The following is an 18,392-nucleotide window of genomic DNA, read 5'->3' on the forward strand; positions in this document are numbered from 1 at the left end:
ATGAGCAACCCGGGGGACAGGAGCTCATGGATGATGAGATGGCGTGTGACTTCCTTCCTCCCACCACTGTCACTGACACACACACACACAGATACACACACATGCATGCACGCACGACACGCATGCACACAGTGTTAAATTTGGCACTCCTCAGAGAAATGTGGGAGTAATCGAGGATGTCTTCATCGATGCTAGTTCAGTGGAAATTTTGCAGCCTCTCTCAATTGATGTTAGGATACAATTGAGTATGCTGCACCTGTTTATTTATTTATTTATTTTTTATGAGTGAATTTACTTAATCACAGCCTTGTTTAAACCTAATAGCAGTGTGAAATGAAGCCTGAAGAGAATTTACCTGAAATTACCGTGGCGGTGCACTTGCAGAGGCACCATGTAGCTTGTAATGTTTACGTGCTTTTGAGCAGCGGCTGAATCTCACAGCTTAATGGAGCTTCTCATGTCAATGAGGCTTTCATTGCTCGAGAGGGCCAACTACATCCATTGCCGTTACTGCTGTGTGTCCTACAGTGAGTGTACATGCATGAAGGAGTTACCTACTTAAGTCAAGAGATTTTTTTTTCCTTCTAGAAATTCAATGAAATTGTTGGTCTGAGTGTAATATATCTCTTCCTCTGTGCGTAGAGCTTATTGTGGCAGGCATTTACTGTGTAATAGCGCACAGGTTTTCTGCTAATAATCACATAAATCATCTATCAGTCATTTTTCTATAGCCGCTTATCCTCACTAGGGACGCTGGCTTGCTGGTGCCTATCCCAGCTGTCTTTGGGCAGTAAGCGGGGGACATCCTTAACTGGTGGCCAGCCAATCGCAGGGCACACAAAAACAAACATTTACTCTCGCAAGGACAATTTAGAGCACGGGTGTCAAACTCAAGGCCCGGGGGCCAGATCTGTGGCCCACCACATTATTTTACGCGGTTTGCGAAAGGCTGATGTGACTTCAAGTTTCTGGCTAAAATACCAAACTTGCAAGTCGTCTTCAACGTTTAAAAGTTTTTTTGGGAAAAAAAATGGTGTTTTATTTTTCTTCCCAAACTCCCCTTTGAACAGATTTTTACTGGCCTTTGATTTCAAACTAGCTAAGTGTGTGACAAACTTGAAAATGTATTTGACTTAACAGTCATTCAACTACAGTATGGCTCACACCCCTGATTCAGAGTGCCTAATACACCTACCATGCATGTTTTTGGAATGTGTGAGGAAGCCGGAGTGCCCGGAGAGAACCCACACGGGCACGCAGAGAATTTGACAGAGGAATTGAACTCAACTCTGAACTGTGAGGCGGGCACGCTAACCACTCTTCCACCACGCCACCACATCGAAAAGCAAAATGAACTAAATGAGGCTTACTTTCAAAGTGACTTTGCAGCTCATGGACACGCTTTCAACAAGTGTGAAATGCACTTCCACTAAAAGCATTTTGTTCTTCAGCCAAGGTGTTTTCTGTAGCTGAGTTTGCAATTGCACCACCTTGTACGTGTTTGTTTGTATGATACTTTTACACAACAACAGAATGTGGAAAAACACCTTTCCCAACATAAGTGCCATCCCTGCGGTGATGACAAGGGGAGACGTCCGCTGTGCACAGTGAAAGTGCAAAATCTGCTGATACCAGAGGAAAGTTAGTTGACTTCCTTGGCATAGTAGCTATGTTACCTCTGTGATCCCACTCTTTCCTGCTGTTGCCTGTCATCCTTCAGATGTCAGAATGAATCCAGCTGACAAAGTTCTGGCTTGGTGTCATGGTGTGAGTCTTTCCTGCTCTTACACAATCTCTTGTTCTCCCTCTTCTCAACTCGGACGGACAGTGTCCTTTTTTTCCCTCCTCCCTTAAATGGTGATTGATTAAATTGATCATTTATTTTCAGATTAATCGTCATAACACTACTTTACAGGATATTTAATGTGTAGTCCCTTACCTGAAAAATGTCTACACAAATGTTGCAAAAAAAATGAGTCTGGTTGTTTATAGCTTATTAATAAGTGAGAAATGAAATAAAAATCAGACCTTTGCTAGGTCAAGGCAACCTCATGTTTAATATTGTTATATGAATTCAGTTGCGTTTTGCCTATTATATGAGTAGATGCATTGGCAGCTGCTCTTGTGCAGTAGCTGCAACTAATCATTTCGGCCGTAATAAAAACTAATTTGTTCGGATCAGATTTAGTGTGACATTTGCAAGCTTGCGAGCAAATTTGTGGCTTTTATTGCTCCACTCTATTGATATACGTACACACACAGTCAGAAAGCAGAACACACACACACAATTTCAACTTATACAATATGGTATGTCCCATTGAATTTGTTTTTTAGAGTTTTCCTATTTCATCATACTCATGTTTGATTCTTGTTCGAAAAAAAAAAGAAGTCATGTAGCGCACAGTGTTGGTGCGTGCCCATGGCAAGCGTGTTGCTGTCTCTGTCTGGGTAGTTAGTGCTGAGATTGCCAATAAATAGTGGCCAGTGGCCTTCAGCATCACCAGCGGGGAGAGATTTGTGTCCTCGTGGCTGATTGGCTCACGCCTGAGGACGCGGATGAACCATCTTGTTAATCAGGATACACTCTGAGGACACATTTGTGTGTGTGTGTTTCAGACTGCAAAAAAATGGTTTTCATTTCTGCGTGTATGTCGGATAAACTAAGTTTCCACAATATGTTCATTCAAATGATTATTACATAGCAGGGGGTTTGAAATTGGTACGACAAGACATGTAATTAGCATTCTAAGTATCTGAACACGACCTCATTTGAATTAAAGGAAAGCTAAGATCACATTTGAAAGATGAGAAACGACAACTCAGCCCAAGAGACTGTCAGGGGGAGTCACCTCAAACCTTGTCACGTTATTTTTACATCATCTCAGCTTTTCAGCACAACAAAACAATCACATCTCAGATGTACGTAGGGACACGTGAGGTGCAGCAATTGGACCCAGAAGCGCACAGGACACAGACGTAGATGGGTCAAAATCGTTATATACAAAATCAAAGGGAGAAAAAATAGACATGAAAAAGTAGACCTGGAAGAAACCTAGACACCTCAACTTGGCTTCAAATTTTGACAATGTGTCACTGAGAACTTATAGCTAAAATGTTGTCAGAGCGCAATCCTAAATGACATCATGAAGCAAACTAAAAGACCATAAATTCTGCATAGCAACCGATACATTGAGAAAAAGACCGGTCACAACAATGAATACAGAACCCTACAGGAGAGATGTGCTGTGAAGGTTTCTTGCATGCAAAAGAGAGCAGTTGACTGTGATATAAAGCATGCCCCACGTCAACCTAGAGCGGAGCCTGGAGCTGACCAAACATGACACGAAAACAGAGTTAATACGAAATTTTCCAGTTCACACTCACGTGTGTGAGCTTTATGAAGATGAGTGGCCTGGCTATCTTTCAATGAACTCACGGGAGCTCCTACGAAACACGTGATTGGCTCCCGGTGCGACATTGATCAATGCGGGTCGTCCCACTTGGCGGATTTCACTTTTCGGTCCCCGTTAAGCGCAAAAAACGAGGGAACACTGTAGTCCCGTTTAATGGGACCGCAGGGACCACTTAAACCACTGCGCAAAAATAATATTCAGACGTAAAGTATGCAGCACACTTTACGATCCGTCCCTGAAGTTGATCGGACTCCGCGAGGCGATGTGCAACTTTATTTGTTTTGAGTTTTCAGCTCGGCGTTTCTCATTTACTGTTTCCATAGGCGCTGCATAGCATCTGATATCACAACACATTCCTTATACTCACGGAAACATGATAATTGCATGCTTTGTGATTTTCACTCTTAATAGCTGTTAAATGAAGTGACAGTAGACATTAGTGAGCGTTGACACAGTTAAAAGTCCTTTTATCGTCGAGCAATATTCAGAAGCCGGGATAGAAACTTTAGTTTTGTGGAAGAGCTGGTTTAGATGTTGGAAGCCTTTGCTCTGTCATCTCTCTTATTGTGCAAATCACACAGTGTGACACCGTCAGGCTTTGTGTGGTTCACTTAATGAGGCCTTCTTAACGGAAGTACGGCAGGATGTCGCATGAAATCCTCCCACTTCTTCCTCGTTTTCTTTCTCTTCCTTCAGTGCCATCACCTGTTCTGTCCTGGAGGTAGCCTCGGGGCTGACAGGTGTGCATCCGCGTGCGTTTGCGCTAAGGCGTTCCTGAGTGCGACTCTTGTGTAATGATTCCACATCCCTTCTTTTCAGTTAGTTGTTTTTGCTTTATCCACATCCTACTTTTGACACTTTCTTTTCCGTCCACAAAGTTTAAACTTTCAATTTGACTTCTGAATTGTCTCCAGCGCCGTTATATAACTCCTTCACAATCAAAACAAGGTTTTTTTTTTTTCCTGTTTATTTGCAAACATGCTCAGTTTCTAAACACAGCCTCTGAATGGATTCATTAGTCAGCCCAAAAAGTTTACACAGGGGAATTTGGCTGACATATTGGTGTCAAGACAAATGTCAAAATATTGCTCCCTGTTTATCTACTTGCATCATTATGGTGGCTTGCAAAAACCGATCAGGTTTATGTAACTATTGCCAGGCTGATTTGCATCTACACTAAAACGCAAAAATCCTTTTAAAAATTGAATTAATTGTTATAGGAAAATAAAAGTTCATGAAACAAATGTAATGTTCAGTAGGTTATTCAATGTTAATATAAGAATATTAATATATAGAATGGTTAGACCCAACTTGGCACGTGCCGTCTCTCAATACCTGTCAAGTTAATGATTTATTTTTGTGAATAAATCTCTGCTATGATCCCAAAAGAGGATACTTTAAGTTCAATATTTTTCTGCGGACACATATTTATTTATTTTCATTTCTCTTTGAGAGAAGGTCTGACACTTTGTGTTGATTATTTTTGGTGGGACAAATATTTATTAATAACGAACATAATGATTTATTTTTGTGAAGATTCAGGCACTGTGCCAATTTTTGCGTGTTATTGTAGTCCCAAAACAGGATGCTTTATGTTTAATATTTTTCTGTGAACAAATATTATTTATAATTATTTTTTTTGTTAACAGGTCTGACACTTTATGTTGATTATATTTTATGGACAAATATTTATTAATAATTAAGTTAATGATTTATTTTTGTGAACAGAGCTCTACTGTAACTAACCCCAAAACAGGACACTTTATGTTTAGTATTTTTCCATTGACATATATATATATATATTTTTTTTTTTTTAAGAACAGCTCTGACACTTTATTTTGATAATTTTTTGTGGAAAAAAAAATAATGATTAAGTTATTTCTTTTTGATAACAAATTTCTTCTATGACTCAAACAAGGACGCTTTAGGTTGATTATTTTTTGTGGGCCAATACACATTTCAAAGGGTCGAAAGTTTAAAAAAAAAAAAAAAAAAAGCAGCTACTGATGACATGTTTTAAGTCTTTTTTTTCTGTACATGAGTAATTTTAATTGAGTTTTGCAAAAGTATAGTTTTTCCTGTCAAGGTAAGAGTAAAACAATTGGAACATGAAGTAACTTATTGCTAAATTGTTATAGTGACATATACACGTGACATATTATATATGCGTTTCTGAAGAAAATACACTTAGAGATAGCACCACAAATGTAGTTTCAATATTTAATAAATCAGACCCTTGAAGCACAGCCCTCTATGTCACTTTTTTTAATCTTTTTTTAAAGCTTATATATATATATATATATATATATATATATATATATATATATATATTTCAAGGAATGTGTCATTGAAAAACAGTTGAGAACACTGTGGGTTTATTTCATTTTCATTACTGCCTATTCTCACTTCTGCTGCCAAAAGACCATTATATCACTTTTAAGAAGCAAAAAGAATACTTGAACTGACTGAGTTCTCCGACAAGATTCAAGGCATGCTTGCATCTCAGTGCTCCACAGTATATTTCAAGGCATTAGCCTAAAATATGTCTTTTGATTTGCCTATACAGCACATACACTGCTGTAAAAAAAACAAAAACAAAAAACATAATAAAAAAAAAGTGATATTATGGAGGTTGACAAAGAAAAAAGGTAGCAGTTGGTTCACTGTATTTGCTGGAAACTAGAAGACCACAGTGCATAGACATTACAAATAAATTTGGTCCATTTACATTCCCAGTGGTACAGTGCAGGAGACCAGCCAACGGGGTTGCACTCAGTAAAAGGCAAGGTGATGAGCTGTACTTAAAGAATGAAATATTAATAGCAGAAGCCAATTAAAACCTTGTCGGTTGGAGTGTCCTATGCGTTCAAAGCAGACATTAGCACAGCACTAATAAGATGATTTCCATCACCTGTAGTCAGGCGAACAGTCGCCACGGCGACAGCGACTACGAATGGGTGAGTGGTAACCCTGGAGCGGGGACAATTTTTTGCTTTGCGCCAATCATCTGCAGTAATCTTAGTCTCCAATGTATTTGCATTTCAAACAAATTTCCTCGGAAAATATTGGAACTGAATTAAAATTGTGAATTTCATACAATACCTGCTTTGTCAATTGCATTACATTTCTCCACACAGAATAGCTTCTGTCTTTTACTATCTTGTAAAGTGCTACAAAAATGCTAAGCTAGCTAATCTCAAAGTTAAAAAATACAACTTGCTTGTATGTAATTTTCAAAGAATTATTGAAATCCTGCTAGTTTGTGTTTTATAAGGGGAAATGAGGTGAACAATTGAGGTGAGTGATGTCCTCACCAGCCAGCGATATACATGAAGCACAAATACATAAGTCTTGACAAACGTGAATACATTGTTTTATGGCCAAAATGAAAGTAGAGTTTGCTGCCTGAAGACGCCCCTGGTCAACATTATTAGCTTTCCCTAACAATTAGTAGCAAGGACAGTCAATCAGGAAAGCGCCAAATATATTAAAGAATACATTCCCATTCATTGAGGAAACTTACAATACATTCACATTACAATTAGGGAATTTCCTTCAACTAGATTTGCATGATAGCATAATTTGCTGACTCATGATTTCTAAAGGACACACAGAGCATCACTTCCCTTTCTGAATGCAAGCTTCTCGTCTCCCTCCCTTTTCCTGGCTCTCTCTTCCCTATTCTTAGCAGGAGTTCTTATGTTCTCCATTACAGCAGACACTAATGTCTAGGTGTGCTTATATTGCTGCCTTTGCGACATTAATGTTGTCTAATACTAAACGCTTCTAACTATTTCAGTGCAATGGATGCGAATTATCTTTTAAAATAATAATAACAATGAATCATACAATTCTGGTCCAATATGATTTTTTTTTTGTGGAGGGTCGCTGACACCCTTGACTAGTAATGCTTGCCTAATATAAGCCAATTGAGCACCGTAATGATAACTGTGACCATTGGATGGCAGTGTTTCCACACATACAACACAGCTATTACCTACAATCAATCTTTCATATGATACCGCCCATATTCACATAGAAATAGCGCAAATAATTCTCTTGGCCTTGAAAGATGAGTGAAAATGCTAAATATATTGACTTGACCACTTCAGCGAGATTCTCACTGCAGCCTGTGGTGACATGATTCAGATTTTTCTGTGTGTTTGTTTGTGTTTGTGTGTGTGTGTGTGTGTGTGTGTGTGTGTGTGTGTGTGTGTGTGTGTCTATTTGACGTGACGTTGCTGTCACGGCACAAAATACCATGGCCGAATGCCACACTTTTTGTCCTCCTTTCCACCTTAAATGTAACAAATATAAATATTCAGACTCTCGTATGACAGCCATTGGTCCGTCCATTGTGGTACTTCCGTAAATACGAACGTTAAGCGCACCAGCTGTGTGTGATGTTACAGTGTCATCTGTGCATGTGGGACAGTTCACACACAGGTGGCATTTATTTGAAAATGTGAACAACCTCATGAAAAAATATCGATTTCACAAAAAATTTGGAATTAGGCATTAAGCCCTGTAGTGTGAACCTAGTCTTAGTTATCACACCACCAGGAGTGTGCCATCCCTTGGCTGAAATACTGCAAGAATGATGTGAAAGAAAATGACCCGAATTGGTCAAATTACTGCACAAGGATTAAATCAGCTCTTAAGTGAGCTAGCTACAGTTTCTTCTGTCACGACCATTTCCATCGTTTGTTTCCATGTCAGCCCGTACCCACCAACCCTCGCACATTAAAATTCTGGCAGTCATACACGCTGACAATTGTTTTATCATAATATAATAACCTTGAACATTCCCACACTTCAAGCCGTTTTTCTTTACGGCAGTAATGGAGTCAGGAATCCTCTTGGAGTGATTTTGCTGTGTAATACACCAATGACAGACTCAACAAATACTTGGCCCGCACATTGTGAGCAAGCACTTTTGCATATGTGTAGAAACGCACACACACACACACACACACTTACACACACAAAGAGTGGTATTCACAGTCATCAGTGCTGCAGCTATTATTAATGAGAAGGAATCAGGTCATCAATATTTAAGTAGTGTCACTGAGGCCACTGACATACTATGTGTGTATGCGCTTGCATACCAAATCGGGACATAGGGACTATAATGTAATTTCCTCAGGCATTGTAGTGAGGCCTTGTCTATTACAATGGCCATACAGAGATGAAGACCCATTACATGTTCAAAAGGAGAGATGCAAAACAAGTCTCCCGTCGCTTCTTGGTCACTATTTAGAAGCGGAACTAATGTCTGTGTAAAATGCAGTCAAACACATTTAGATACATTCTAATTAGCAATAATACTATTATTAGGAGAACTAATATTGTTGCATGATTGCCCTCTTGCCCACTCAACATGCGTTTCATTCATAGAATGTACTTAGCACACGTTTTAAGATAATGAGGGCTTTCACCATTTATTTTTCCTAACCGCTTACGGGTAAAATTGCTTACCGCGAGTGGAGTATGAATATCACTGGGCAGGATCCTCGTATTTGCAGTATCGTCACTTTTAAGGATCGCCCTAAAAAACGACAAATTTCGTCAACCATTTGTATTGTTAACGTTACCAAGGGACTTTCAACACTTTCATTTGTCCATAATTTGTTTAAAATGAATAAGCGGGAGGTCTTTTGCTGCGGCTTAAGTCGACACAACATTTCACTTCCTGATTAAAGGTATCAGTACCATAAAACTCATCTTTAATAAGAAATTACATCGCCAAAGTGCCAAATCCAATGTATTTGTATATATTTCATTTTAGAAAGTTCAAAATATCATATTTTCCCTTTCAGTGTGTAGAATGGCTTGGTCTCCGGCTGAACAAACATGCCATTTTTTCAGGTCTATATAAAAGCGTCTACTTTGAAGGTATGTAAACTTGACCACGGTTGACCAGGATGTTTGCATTCTGATCATTTGCACATTGATGTATAGTTGCCACACACCCCCACTATGCCGCCGCTATGCTTGGTCCCAGACCACCTCCCTCCTGTTGTGATTTGGACCAATATAGATAAAACTGAATTCTATTGAATTGTCTTTCTTCCTCTGCCATCCCCAGTCTCTTGCTGCGTTTAGGATTAGTGGGTATTATTGCTCTGCCGGGCAAGGAAAATGAGACAGGCCAACCCCTTGATTTGGAGAGCATGGAAAATATTCTTTTCTAATAACCTCTCTTTATTAAATCTCCCTGGAGGACATAGAGCAGCCTATTTTGCCTTGTGGACGTGGTCATCTGTAAAGCTGCCAACAGTCCTTATAGGTTACTTAATGGTGAATGCAATTTGTGGATTATTGCTTCCTACAAGGGGGAATAGCCTTAATGTTTTCTCTGTGTATAAGGTCAGTAATGGGAGTTTTTTCTTGTTTTAAAAATAGCCCTTCCGACTGAGAAAACACCCCAGATTTTATTTGATTTATATAATTTTAATTATTGATTGATTTGAACACCTTGACTGGGCCTGTTGTTTGCAGCATTTTGTCTCCGTTTGAATTCTTAATATTTTCATCAGTGTGTTTTATGATTAGATACAATGTGAGCAAGATTTCTTTTGGCATTTGCGAAAAGAGGCCGGTGGGCGATCCACCCAGAAAGCCCCAGTGTCCCTTGTTTGCCATCTGTCTTTGTGGACTGTGATTTGATTACTTTGGAGCTTCATTAGGAGAGGGAGATGAAGCCATGCTGGTTCAGTATCTCCCCTATCCTCCCCTCTCAGGTTACACTTGCATGGATGAAACCACACTGATTGATGCACAGTGAAGGTTAGGGACAAAGTATGGACAGCTAGCATGCGCAAGCTATACTGTGAAAGGCCTGGCTTTACTCTGAACGTTTTTGGCATTGCTGTTCTTCTTATAAGGCGTCTGAATTTAAATGTAGCAACAACAAAAAAATGGCCTTTACCCATTAATCTGCTAACTATGTTGGCACTGTGCCAATGATGTGACTTTATGGTAAACTCAATATCAAATGCTGTTCTTTAGGAAGTGAAATCCAGCAATAAATGGAAATAATTCAATTTGTCATTTTAAATATCGCAGAGTTGAAAATGTGTTATTGCGATATTGATTTTGCAAAAGTGGCAGAATGCTGAACGGGTGGATTATTAGGCTTCTTGACAATGGTTCTAACGACGTAATCTTGGCATTTAAAGGGATAGTAGACCTATTTAGCCATTTTTAATCATTAAAAGTTCATATTTGTCCATAATTAATTTAGTACCAGCCTTGTTTAGACACTTCTTTGTCCTAACACGTCAGAATATTATTAAAGAAATGTAAATAAGTGCCTGGGATTGAAGGTATTTGGGATTCAATGTTAGTTTGATGGTTAAATATTTTTTCTCTGTACAATTAATACTTTTTTTTTAAACACATTTACATATTTAACTGAATGTGGCATCGCATGCTGAAGGCTCAGGTAAAGACCAATCAACTACGGTTCATTTTATGAAAATCACATGACCAACAGATGAGCCATGATTGGCCACTACTCATGGATTTTCAGTTGATGGTGAGTGGGGAAATGTGTTATTAACGGTAATACTAATAATATACATTATATGTATTTTTTTTAAGGCCTGAGTGCCAGATCCGGTTCGCTACAATGCTTTGTGTGGCGCGTTCAAGATGATTAAAGTGCCGCTACTTTTTGTTTTTTCTTACCAAATTGGTTCATTCTTTTCAATTTGGTAGAAAACACTTACCTGAATTTAAGTCCATATTGCCAAGCTCGTGCGTCTTCATTTAAAGCAAAAATATCTCTGAGGAACGTACATATTTCTGGCTTGATTGTTTTTTATTGGTCATTTTGTACATTAAAAAGAAAAATCATTTGTGAATTGACGTTTCAGACTAGGAATTCCATGTCATTTGACGGTAACTTCAAAGGGACGCGTTAGCTAGCTTGTGGGATTAAAAACCCCTTAGCAACGGTGCACATCGTCTACTACTTTCTTATTTTCACACACTTCGATTTTGAAGGCCGCTAGGAAAGTCGAGATCTTCAGGAGGTTGTTTTTTGTAGAAATGGACATCTCTGTCAGTCGTATTTTTTATTTTTGTCATAAACTCAAAACTGCAATATAAACCCGGCATTGTGAAAACACATCCCATAAAGCCTATCTTTCGTCGACAACTGAAAAAAAAAAGAAAAAAAAGACACACATTTGTGAGTATGCACTTTTCTTTGTGTTGTGGACAGACATTTTGATGACCTATACCTAACGTTGCTGGACAATTTTCAGACAAAATGTAGTCATGTTGGTAAGAACTCGTTGCTACCGGTTACAACGGGGACTGTTTGGGACGGAATAAAATGTGTGTCAACAAGAAGCGTGCCCAGATAGAGCAGCACATGCTGCACTGGCATTCGCCAAGAGCTTCGGGAAAATGCCGGTTTATGTGCAATGTCTCCAAGTTTCTTCACAGCTTGTCCTGAAAAAATGTTCTTGTCCGTCTTTCCTCCCAACGCCGTCAGATTTTGTTCAGGTTTGCTCTGCGGCACTCCTACCGGTGAAGCCAGGTGGAGATGCGATCTCCTGGTGAACGCAGCGTCGCCCGGTTCTGATCTGCCACCGTTAATGAGCGCTCGAAGCTGTGATTATTTTGATGATGTGGTATCAGGATCCCCACGCTGCGCCGCCTTTGAAGGAATGATGAATGGCTTTTCTAATTGTTTCTAATTGATAACTGCTCTGAGAGACTTTGTTATGAAACACTGCCAATTTAGTAACACCGATACACTGTGGTGCCTTATTAATTCTCTCCCTTCTGGCTCGGAGCACTGTGCGATTGAAGGGAGCTCCATCTGTGCGTTTGTGTCTGGGCCGAACATGCACTCGTACTTTGTGCTGGTAAAAAGCAGACACATTCTGACAAATATCCAAGTGTCTTCTTTCTTTAACCGTGCATTCATTATTTCAAACATGTCTACTTATTTGCTTCCCTGTTTCCGTTGCAGGGTCGGAACGGCGTATGCGTTTATCATAATGCGATATTTTATGATAAAGCCTACCTCGGGGTTTTAGCCGCTGCTGAAAGGAGAACATTTGCATACATATTGTCTCACACCTTTTATAGATGGATTTTCCACGCTCAGGCTGTTTTTAAGCATACTTTAAGAAAATATGTGGGGTAATGAATAAGAGGAGGGAAACCAAGCGAAGGAAATCAAGGGAAAAAGTTTTGGTCACTTAGTGTTTGAAAAGGCCGCTGGGTGACCTGCTGTTTGTGCAAACAGATGGTGTCCACCTGTATGGCCTGTGGGGACTTTTAAGTGGTCCACCTGTGGCTGTTTTGGGAAGTCATGCAGCCGTGAATGCTTTGCGCTCACTCCTCAGAAGATTTAATGAGTTATACCTTCCTTGTTTTAACGGCAAGGTCGAATCTCTCTCTGGATGTTCTTAACTCATTCACTGCCAGCCCAGTTAAAATGGAGTTTTCACGTCTAGAGTCGTTAATGGCACTGAATGAGTTAACGTTCCTTTCAATAGTTGTGTTATATTGAGCAGAGTAATGGAGTCAAAACAAGAGGTCCCGGAGTAGTCTGTGTCGATGTGGCTCAACTTTCTTAAATGTTTCAATTAATCGGCCCGCTGATGAAATTGGCCGATTATGGCGCTTCAGGCATCAAACGTAATCGTCCAAATGGCCAATATTTGCACGTTAATTAATAATTAAGCACTCAGTTTAGCATAAATGAGGTAAAGTTGACGCCTACCCAACTGATAGTAACACAAACACATCTCAAGAAATAATTTCCGTTTCTTTTTTAACAATTGATTTAATGTTGATGCACACTCTTCAAGGAGGAATAGACACCAGGCCGGCACGTGAATAGTGAAAATCCTTATATAATTGACACCTATTGAAATATGTATATTGTTAAGAGACAAATGCTATTCTCTTCATTAAAATGTATTTAACTAACCAGCCCTAATCGGCCTAAAACAAAAACTTGGTTGGCCCCTAGTCTTAGCAGCCACATTATCTCAGTTTATTTTTACTTCCTTGCTCTAAAATCTTTTTTTTTCACCCCAAATACATGAATCATGTTATATGTTTTGAAATGATTTATCTTGGTCCCCTTTAAACCTTTTACATCCTGGGTGGTATGTAAATGATTCTATAGATTGGTCTTGCAAATTGCGTTTATGGAGGTTAGTCAATGTTGACATGAAGTGACATGAACCGCGCAAACCATCAATGATGGAATTATGCAACTTTTTGAGGATGCACCCATTACACATATACATTCTTTATATTTTTTTTCACGAGTACATTTAATGAAAGTATAATCATTTCGAAGACAGAGTAAAAAAATAAATAAATAAAAATTGCTAGCCTTGGTAATGTCTTGAATTTACCGGTTTCCATCATAGCTCTGGGGCATTATGTTTAGTGCCCTCTATGTGACTCTGTGACATATTCACACTGTTGCTAGCATGCTAGTAGTAACCCCTTAAGCTGTCACTCACAGTGAAACCTGTTTCAGTGCCCATTATTGCCACCAAGTGGTAGTTGCAGAGGCTGTAGCGTGAAGAAGGTGCACATCGTGAATGAACTCTGCCTCCCCCATAAATGCAATGTTTATCATTTTGGTAACATTCAGTAGTTTTATTTGGACATTTCCCCGAAGACTGAAATAATTATGCACACATCAAACAGTGAACTTTGCCCATTTATTAATAACAACTTCAGCGTGAGCACTGTTTATCTCCAACTCTGAATTTGATCATATTCATGGAATATTTGTTTGATTCGGATGCCCTAAGATCTCTGGTATTTAAGATGATGAATGACATCTACCTATCTGTCTTCTCTGAAGATGAGCAGAGGATGTTTTTTTTAATATAGAGTGAAGCAGCCTTCATAATCAGCGGGTGAGGGGGCCACCTATCCTTGCCGCAGCTTGATTTGTCTGCGAGGATTTTCTGGCTGTTTGGTAGACGAGGCAACCTTTGGCTCCTTCCTCTTACATAACTGTCTGTCCGTTAGAAGCGCAAAGGGTGGCCGAGAGGGGGTGTTTTACAGAAAACCACCCCCCTCCGTGTCCCGCTGAGCCCTTCCTTCAGATGACACAGGTTTGCAAATGTAAGTTAAGTTCTGTGACAAAGTCACCAGGTGAAATGAATTTCATCACAGATTGCAAATCGAGCGCTGATGCGTCTCATTAGCGCAGACAAAGCATTTAAGCGCTTTCTGTCTCATGGTTAAACAGTATTTTGATCATTTTAGGTCACTTTCTTTTAGATAATTCTGGCAGTATTTTAGCCAGCTGATGGCACACTCCTGGTAGTGGGATAACTAAGTGCTAGTGCCATTTTGAACTTTGATATGTGTGAAATTTCAGCTCCCCGGTGTCTTCTTTTCAATGCTTTCCATTTGAGGTAAAATACCTTTGTAAAGATCAACGGATCGGACGAAATAAAGCACAAGGGTAAATTACAAAAATATGAATCTCCATATGAGCCGTATGAAAGATTAATCGCAAACCCTCCTGTCTTGACCTTCTTGGATGTAAAGCATAGAGCCTTAAGTGAAATAAGACCTCAAAGCCAAGCTGATACGAAGCTTAGCTGGTCTCATCCACAGTGAAACTGACCTGTCTGACAACTTGTATGCATCAGCGTGCGTCTGTATTGCACCAAAAGATCACTTATGAAATAAATCCGGGTAATGGCAGCATAGCAACAAACGTCAAATGATCAACAAAGACATACACATAATTAGGCAAGCCATCATAATGTTTTGTAACTGAATTTGTAACCAGAAAAAAAAAAAAGTGGAAGATTAGAAAGTTTTCACACACAAAAATCTTACATAACCAAAGACAGCATAAGAAACAAGACTGTGAACAAGAATTTGTATAGTGGACTCGGAAACTAGACTTGGAAAGCCGACTCAGAAACTGGACTCATAAATTAGACTAAGAAAACCAGACTCGGAAAAAAGGAGGAAGGCAGATTTACTGCGTGAGAGCTCATTGTTGTGACATGTCATTTAAACCCTAGATCTTACGCTCAGACGTCACTCTTATATGACAATCTTCTTCAATCCAGGTCCTGGAGGGCCAGTTTCCTGTTTTAGATGTTATATACGATTAGATAATCAGCATGGCCTGGAAATCCTGATCATTGGAATCAGGTGTATTGCTGACATACAAATCATCCAAGAAATTGGCCTTACAGGATCATGATTAAAGAAGTTAAAGGACCATAGCAACTACACAGAGAAACAACCATTTGCAATAAATTCAGGACTCCATATTATGACAAATGCAGACCAAACCCATAGCAAGTGACATCGCAGCTGATGATTTGAAATCTTGACTGGCACAATGTACAGTTATCCCAAAATTGAATTGTATTCTTGAAAACATCCTGTTTTCTGAATGTGATAATGTAGCATTTGCCAGCTAAGCTGCGATTGGTCGTTCCCTGAGCCCTCAGCAACTTCAATGTCATTTTCAGTCAACAGTGACAAAAATGGCCGCCACCAGAGAGGATACTTTTTGATGTTGGACGCAAACTGATTCAACTCACTAATTCTTCATGTCGGGTTCAAAATTGTCCAGCTAACCACTGCATAAGGTCAAAATAATTGCCGTTTTACATAACAGCCGTTGAAGGTGGAGTAAAGCAAGGCTCGCAAAACTTGAGCAGAATCTCGCAATTCCTCCTGTTTTACCTTGCATGCCCCTCCTTCTTCTCAGCCACCACCCCACCCTCATCCGTTCACCTCTTCCTTGTATGCAACTAGACATTCTTGACATTTTGCAAAAGGTTGAAAGACAAAGAACCTTTGTGTCCTAATAAGGCTGCACTCTGTACTCTACCTGAATGAGAATATTAAGAGCGTGTGAGAGGCTCGGTGTGTCTGAGGGGGGTTTGTTTGTGTTATCGGGGCAGATCATACATTATGGCTCAAACCTGAGAAGAAATTCAAATTTGATTGTCGATTAAGCAGCTGTTTATACGTTGTTGGTGCCTACATACAAGAACATATTTACAGTCTCGCTCAAGTTTGCTAAAAATCACATTTGTTTTTTTCTCTTTTTTATGCACAGTGAGATATTTTTTTAATTCAAAACTTTTTTTTAATTACAGCAACACTGTCAACATTAAACACATTGCACACAATTTATGTGTATGTATATATATATATATATATATATATATATATATATATATATTTTTTTTTTTTAATTCAAAACCTTTTTTCAATTACAGCAACACTGTCAACATTAAACACATTGCACATAATTTATATATATATATATATATATATATATATATATATATATATATAAATTATCAATTTACACATCGCAAACCTTTATCCAATACCTCACTTATTTTATACATAACTGTCATCATTTTTAATACTATATTTTTAAAAGTCTTTTCCACAAAGTCACAGATAGATACACAAATGTGTTTTCTGGTGGACTGCCTCCTGGTGGCTAGCAAAGAAAAACCTGCACATAACCCGCACTGAACTATAAGCCACAGGATCCAAATCATGAGCAAAAAGTTGCGGCTGATAGTCCAAAAAATAAGGTACATTTAAAAATGAAGTAAATATCACAATTTATTACTGTTACGATGTCTGCAGTGCATGATTTGTGTTTATTTTGTTTTCCTTTGGGGCATGGTGACTTGCACATACCCCTTGGCATTCTGACAACTAAAACTGCTGTTGCTCGTCTCCTGATGGGTGTCAAAAATGGGAGTTATTTCGGTTCCGTTTGGGATTTTTGACAATGGAAATGTCTTACCGCGCCCAACGTTCTAGCCGTTTCAAGGCCGAGTGTAAAATCTCTTTGAGAAAACTCAGCGGCACGCCCGGACGCCTCGTCTTCAGTCAATCAAGCAGACAGACAGATGTTGTACCACCGAGCCATATCCCGGAGCTCCAAGCGGAACTTCACAAGCACCCAAGGTCCTTGCGGTCTCTTGTCATCTCTGACTCGCATCCATCACATCCCTCAGCTCATACCTCTCTCCTCCCTCTTTGCCTCCATCAATCTCTCTCGGAGCTTATCCCTCCTCGTTTTCCGGGAAAAACGTGCTCTTTGACGGCTACGGGGAGTACGCTTAGCGAGTGTAAACAAGAACGGGGGAGCGCGCCGGCGTGGAAATGTTTAAATCATTAGTCTGGCAGCGGGGCAGCACCTTTTAACCTTGAGCAACCCCAAGCCCGTGCTCGCTTGCTCGTTTTGCCCTTTTAGCTGCCGCTCTGAGGTGTCCAACTTTTTTCCCTTCACTAAACCTACAGCTGCGGTCCCGAGTTACGCAATGCCCCCGCATTGTTTAATCCGCAGTCTTAAAGGCAATGCAATTTTGCAAAGGCGCATTAATACAAGCGAGAAGCCCGTCTCCCTGTTGTCTCGGTGTTACATAAGTAAAAGGTAAAAATATCCAGATTCGCTTTTTCAAAGTCGTCGGTGCGGTTTTGACGCGGAGCTCGTTAAAGGCAGCTTCTTTGTCTAATTGTCTCTTTTTGTCCCCGTCTCGCCACGTGTCTCGCTGCCTGTTTGGGTTTTCTGTCACTCACTCGGGTGTGGGCAGAAACGGGATCATATTCAGACTTCCAGATTCAATCTGCTTACGACTCAGGAGCCAATATTAGCCACACGGTCGTTGTTTTACTCATGAGCCCCGTTGCCTTGGATACCATGCGTAAAAGAAAGATGGGAAAGCGCCGTGCCCCCTTGCTGATTGGAAGACAAGATGGCAGCTTTCACTTTTTCTTTACTGGGTAAGTCCAAACGCTGCAGATTCCGAATCGATTCCAGAATTTACAAATAAGGGCGATATATTCACGACAATTAGGAATCTTGTTGGAGGAACGACATATGGCGCAATGTCAGCCGCATCATCCTTGGATGTGGTTCGCGCTTCTTTATTTTTTGTGAAACCACATTTTAAGGCTACTGGGATTGTCTCT

At 39.7% G+C, this 18,392-nt stretch overlaps 1 protein-coding gene across 3 annotated transcripts in view; it reads left to right on the forward strand.

Moving 5' to 3' along the window:
- LOC148413946 (A disintegrin and metalloproteinase with thrombospondin motifs 2-like) overlaps nucleotides 1-18,392 on the forward strand; it is a 116,947-nt gene that overhangs the window by 66,023 nt on the left and 32,532 nt on the right. The window contains exon 1 of one of the 3 annotated variants that reach the window (XM_088431178.1): nucleotides 18,156-18,203. The exons of the other annotated variants lie outside the window; for them this stretch is intronic. Within the exon in view, the coding sequence (XP_088287304.1) occupies nucleotides 18,176-18,203 (28 nt within the window). The 5' untranslated portion in view covers nucleotides 18,156-18,175. Of the gene's footprint in view, nucleotides 1-18,155; nucleotides 18,204-18,392 lie in introns of those variants that run through there. 3 annotated transcript variants of the gene reach the window in all.

Source organism: Hippichthys cyanospilos, chromosome 13, assembly GCF_059441005.1.
Source record: "Hippichthys cyanospilos isolate Australia breed blue-spotted pipefish chromosome 13, RoL_Hcya_1.0, whole genome shotgun sequence".
Taxonomy (NCBI): domain Eukaryota; kingdom Metazoa; phylum Chordata; class Actinopteri; order Syngnathiformes; family Syngnathidae; genus Hippichthys; species Hippichthys cyanospilos.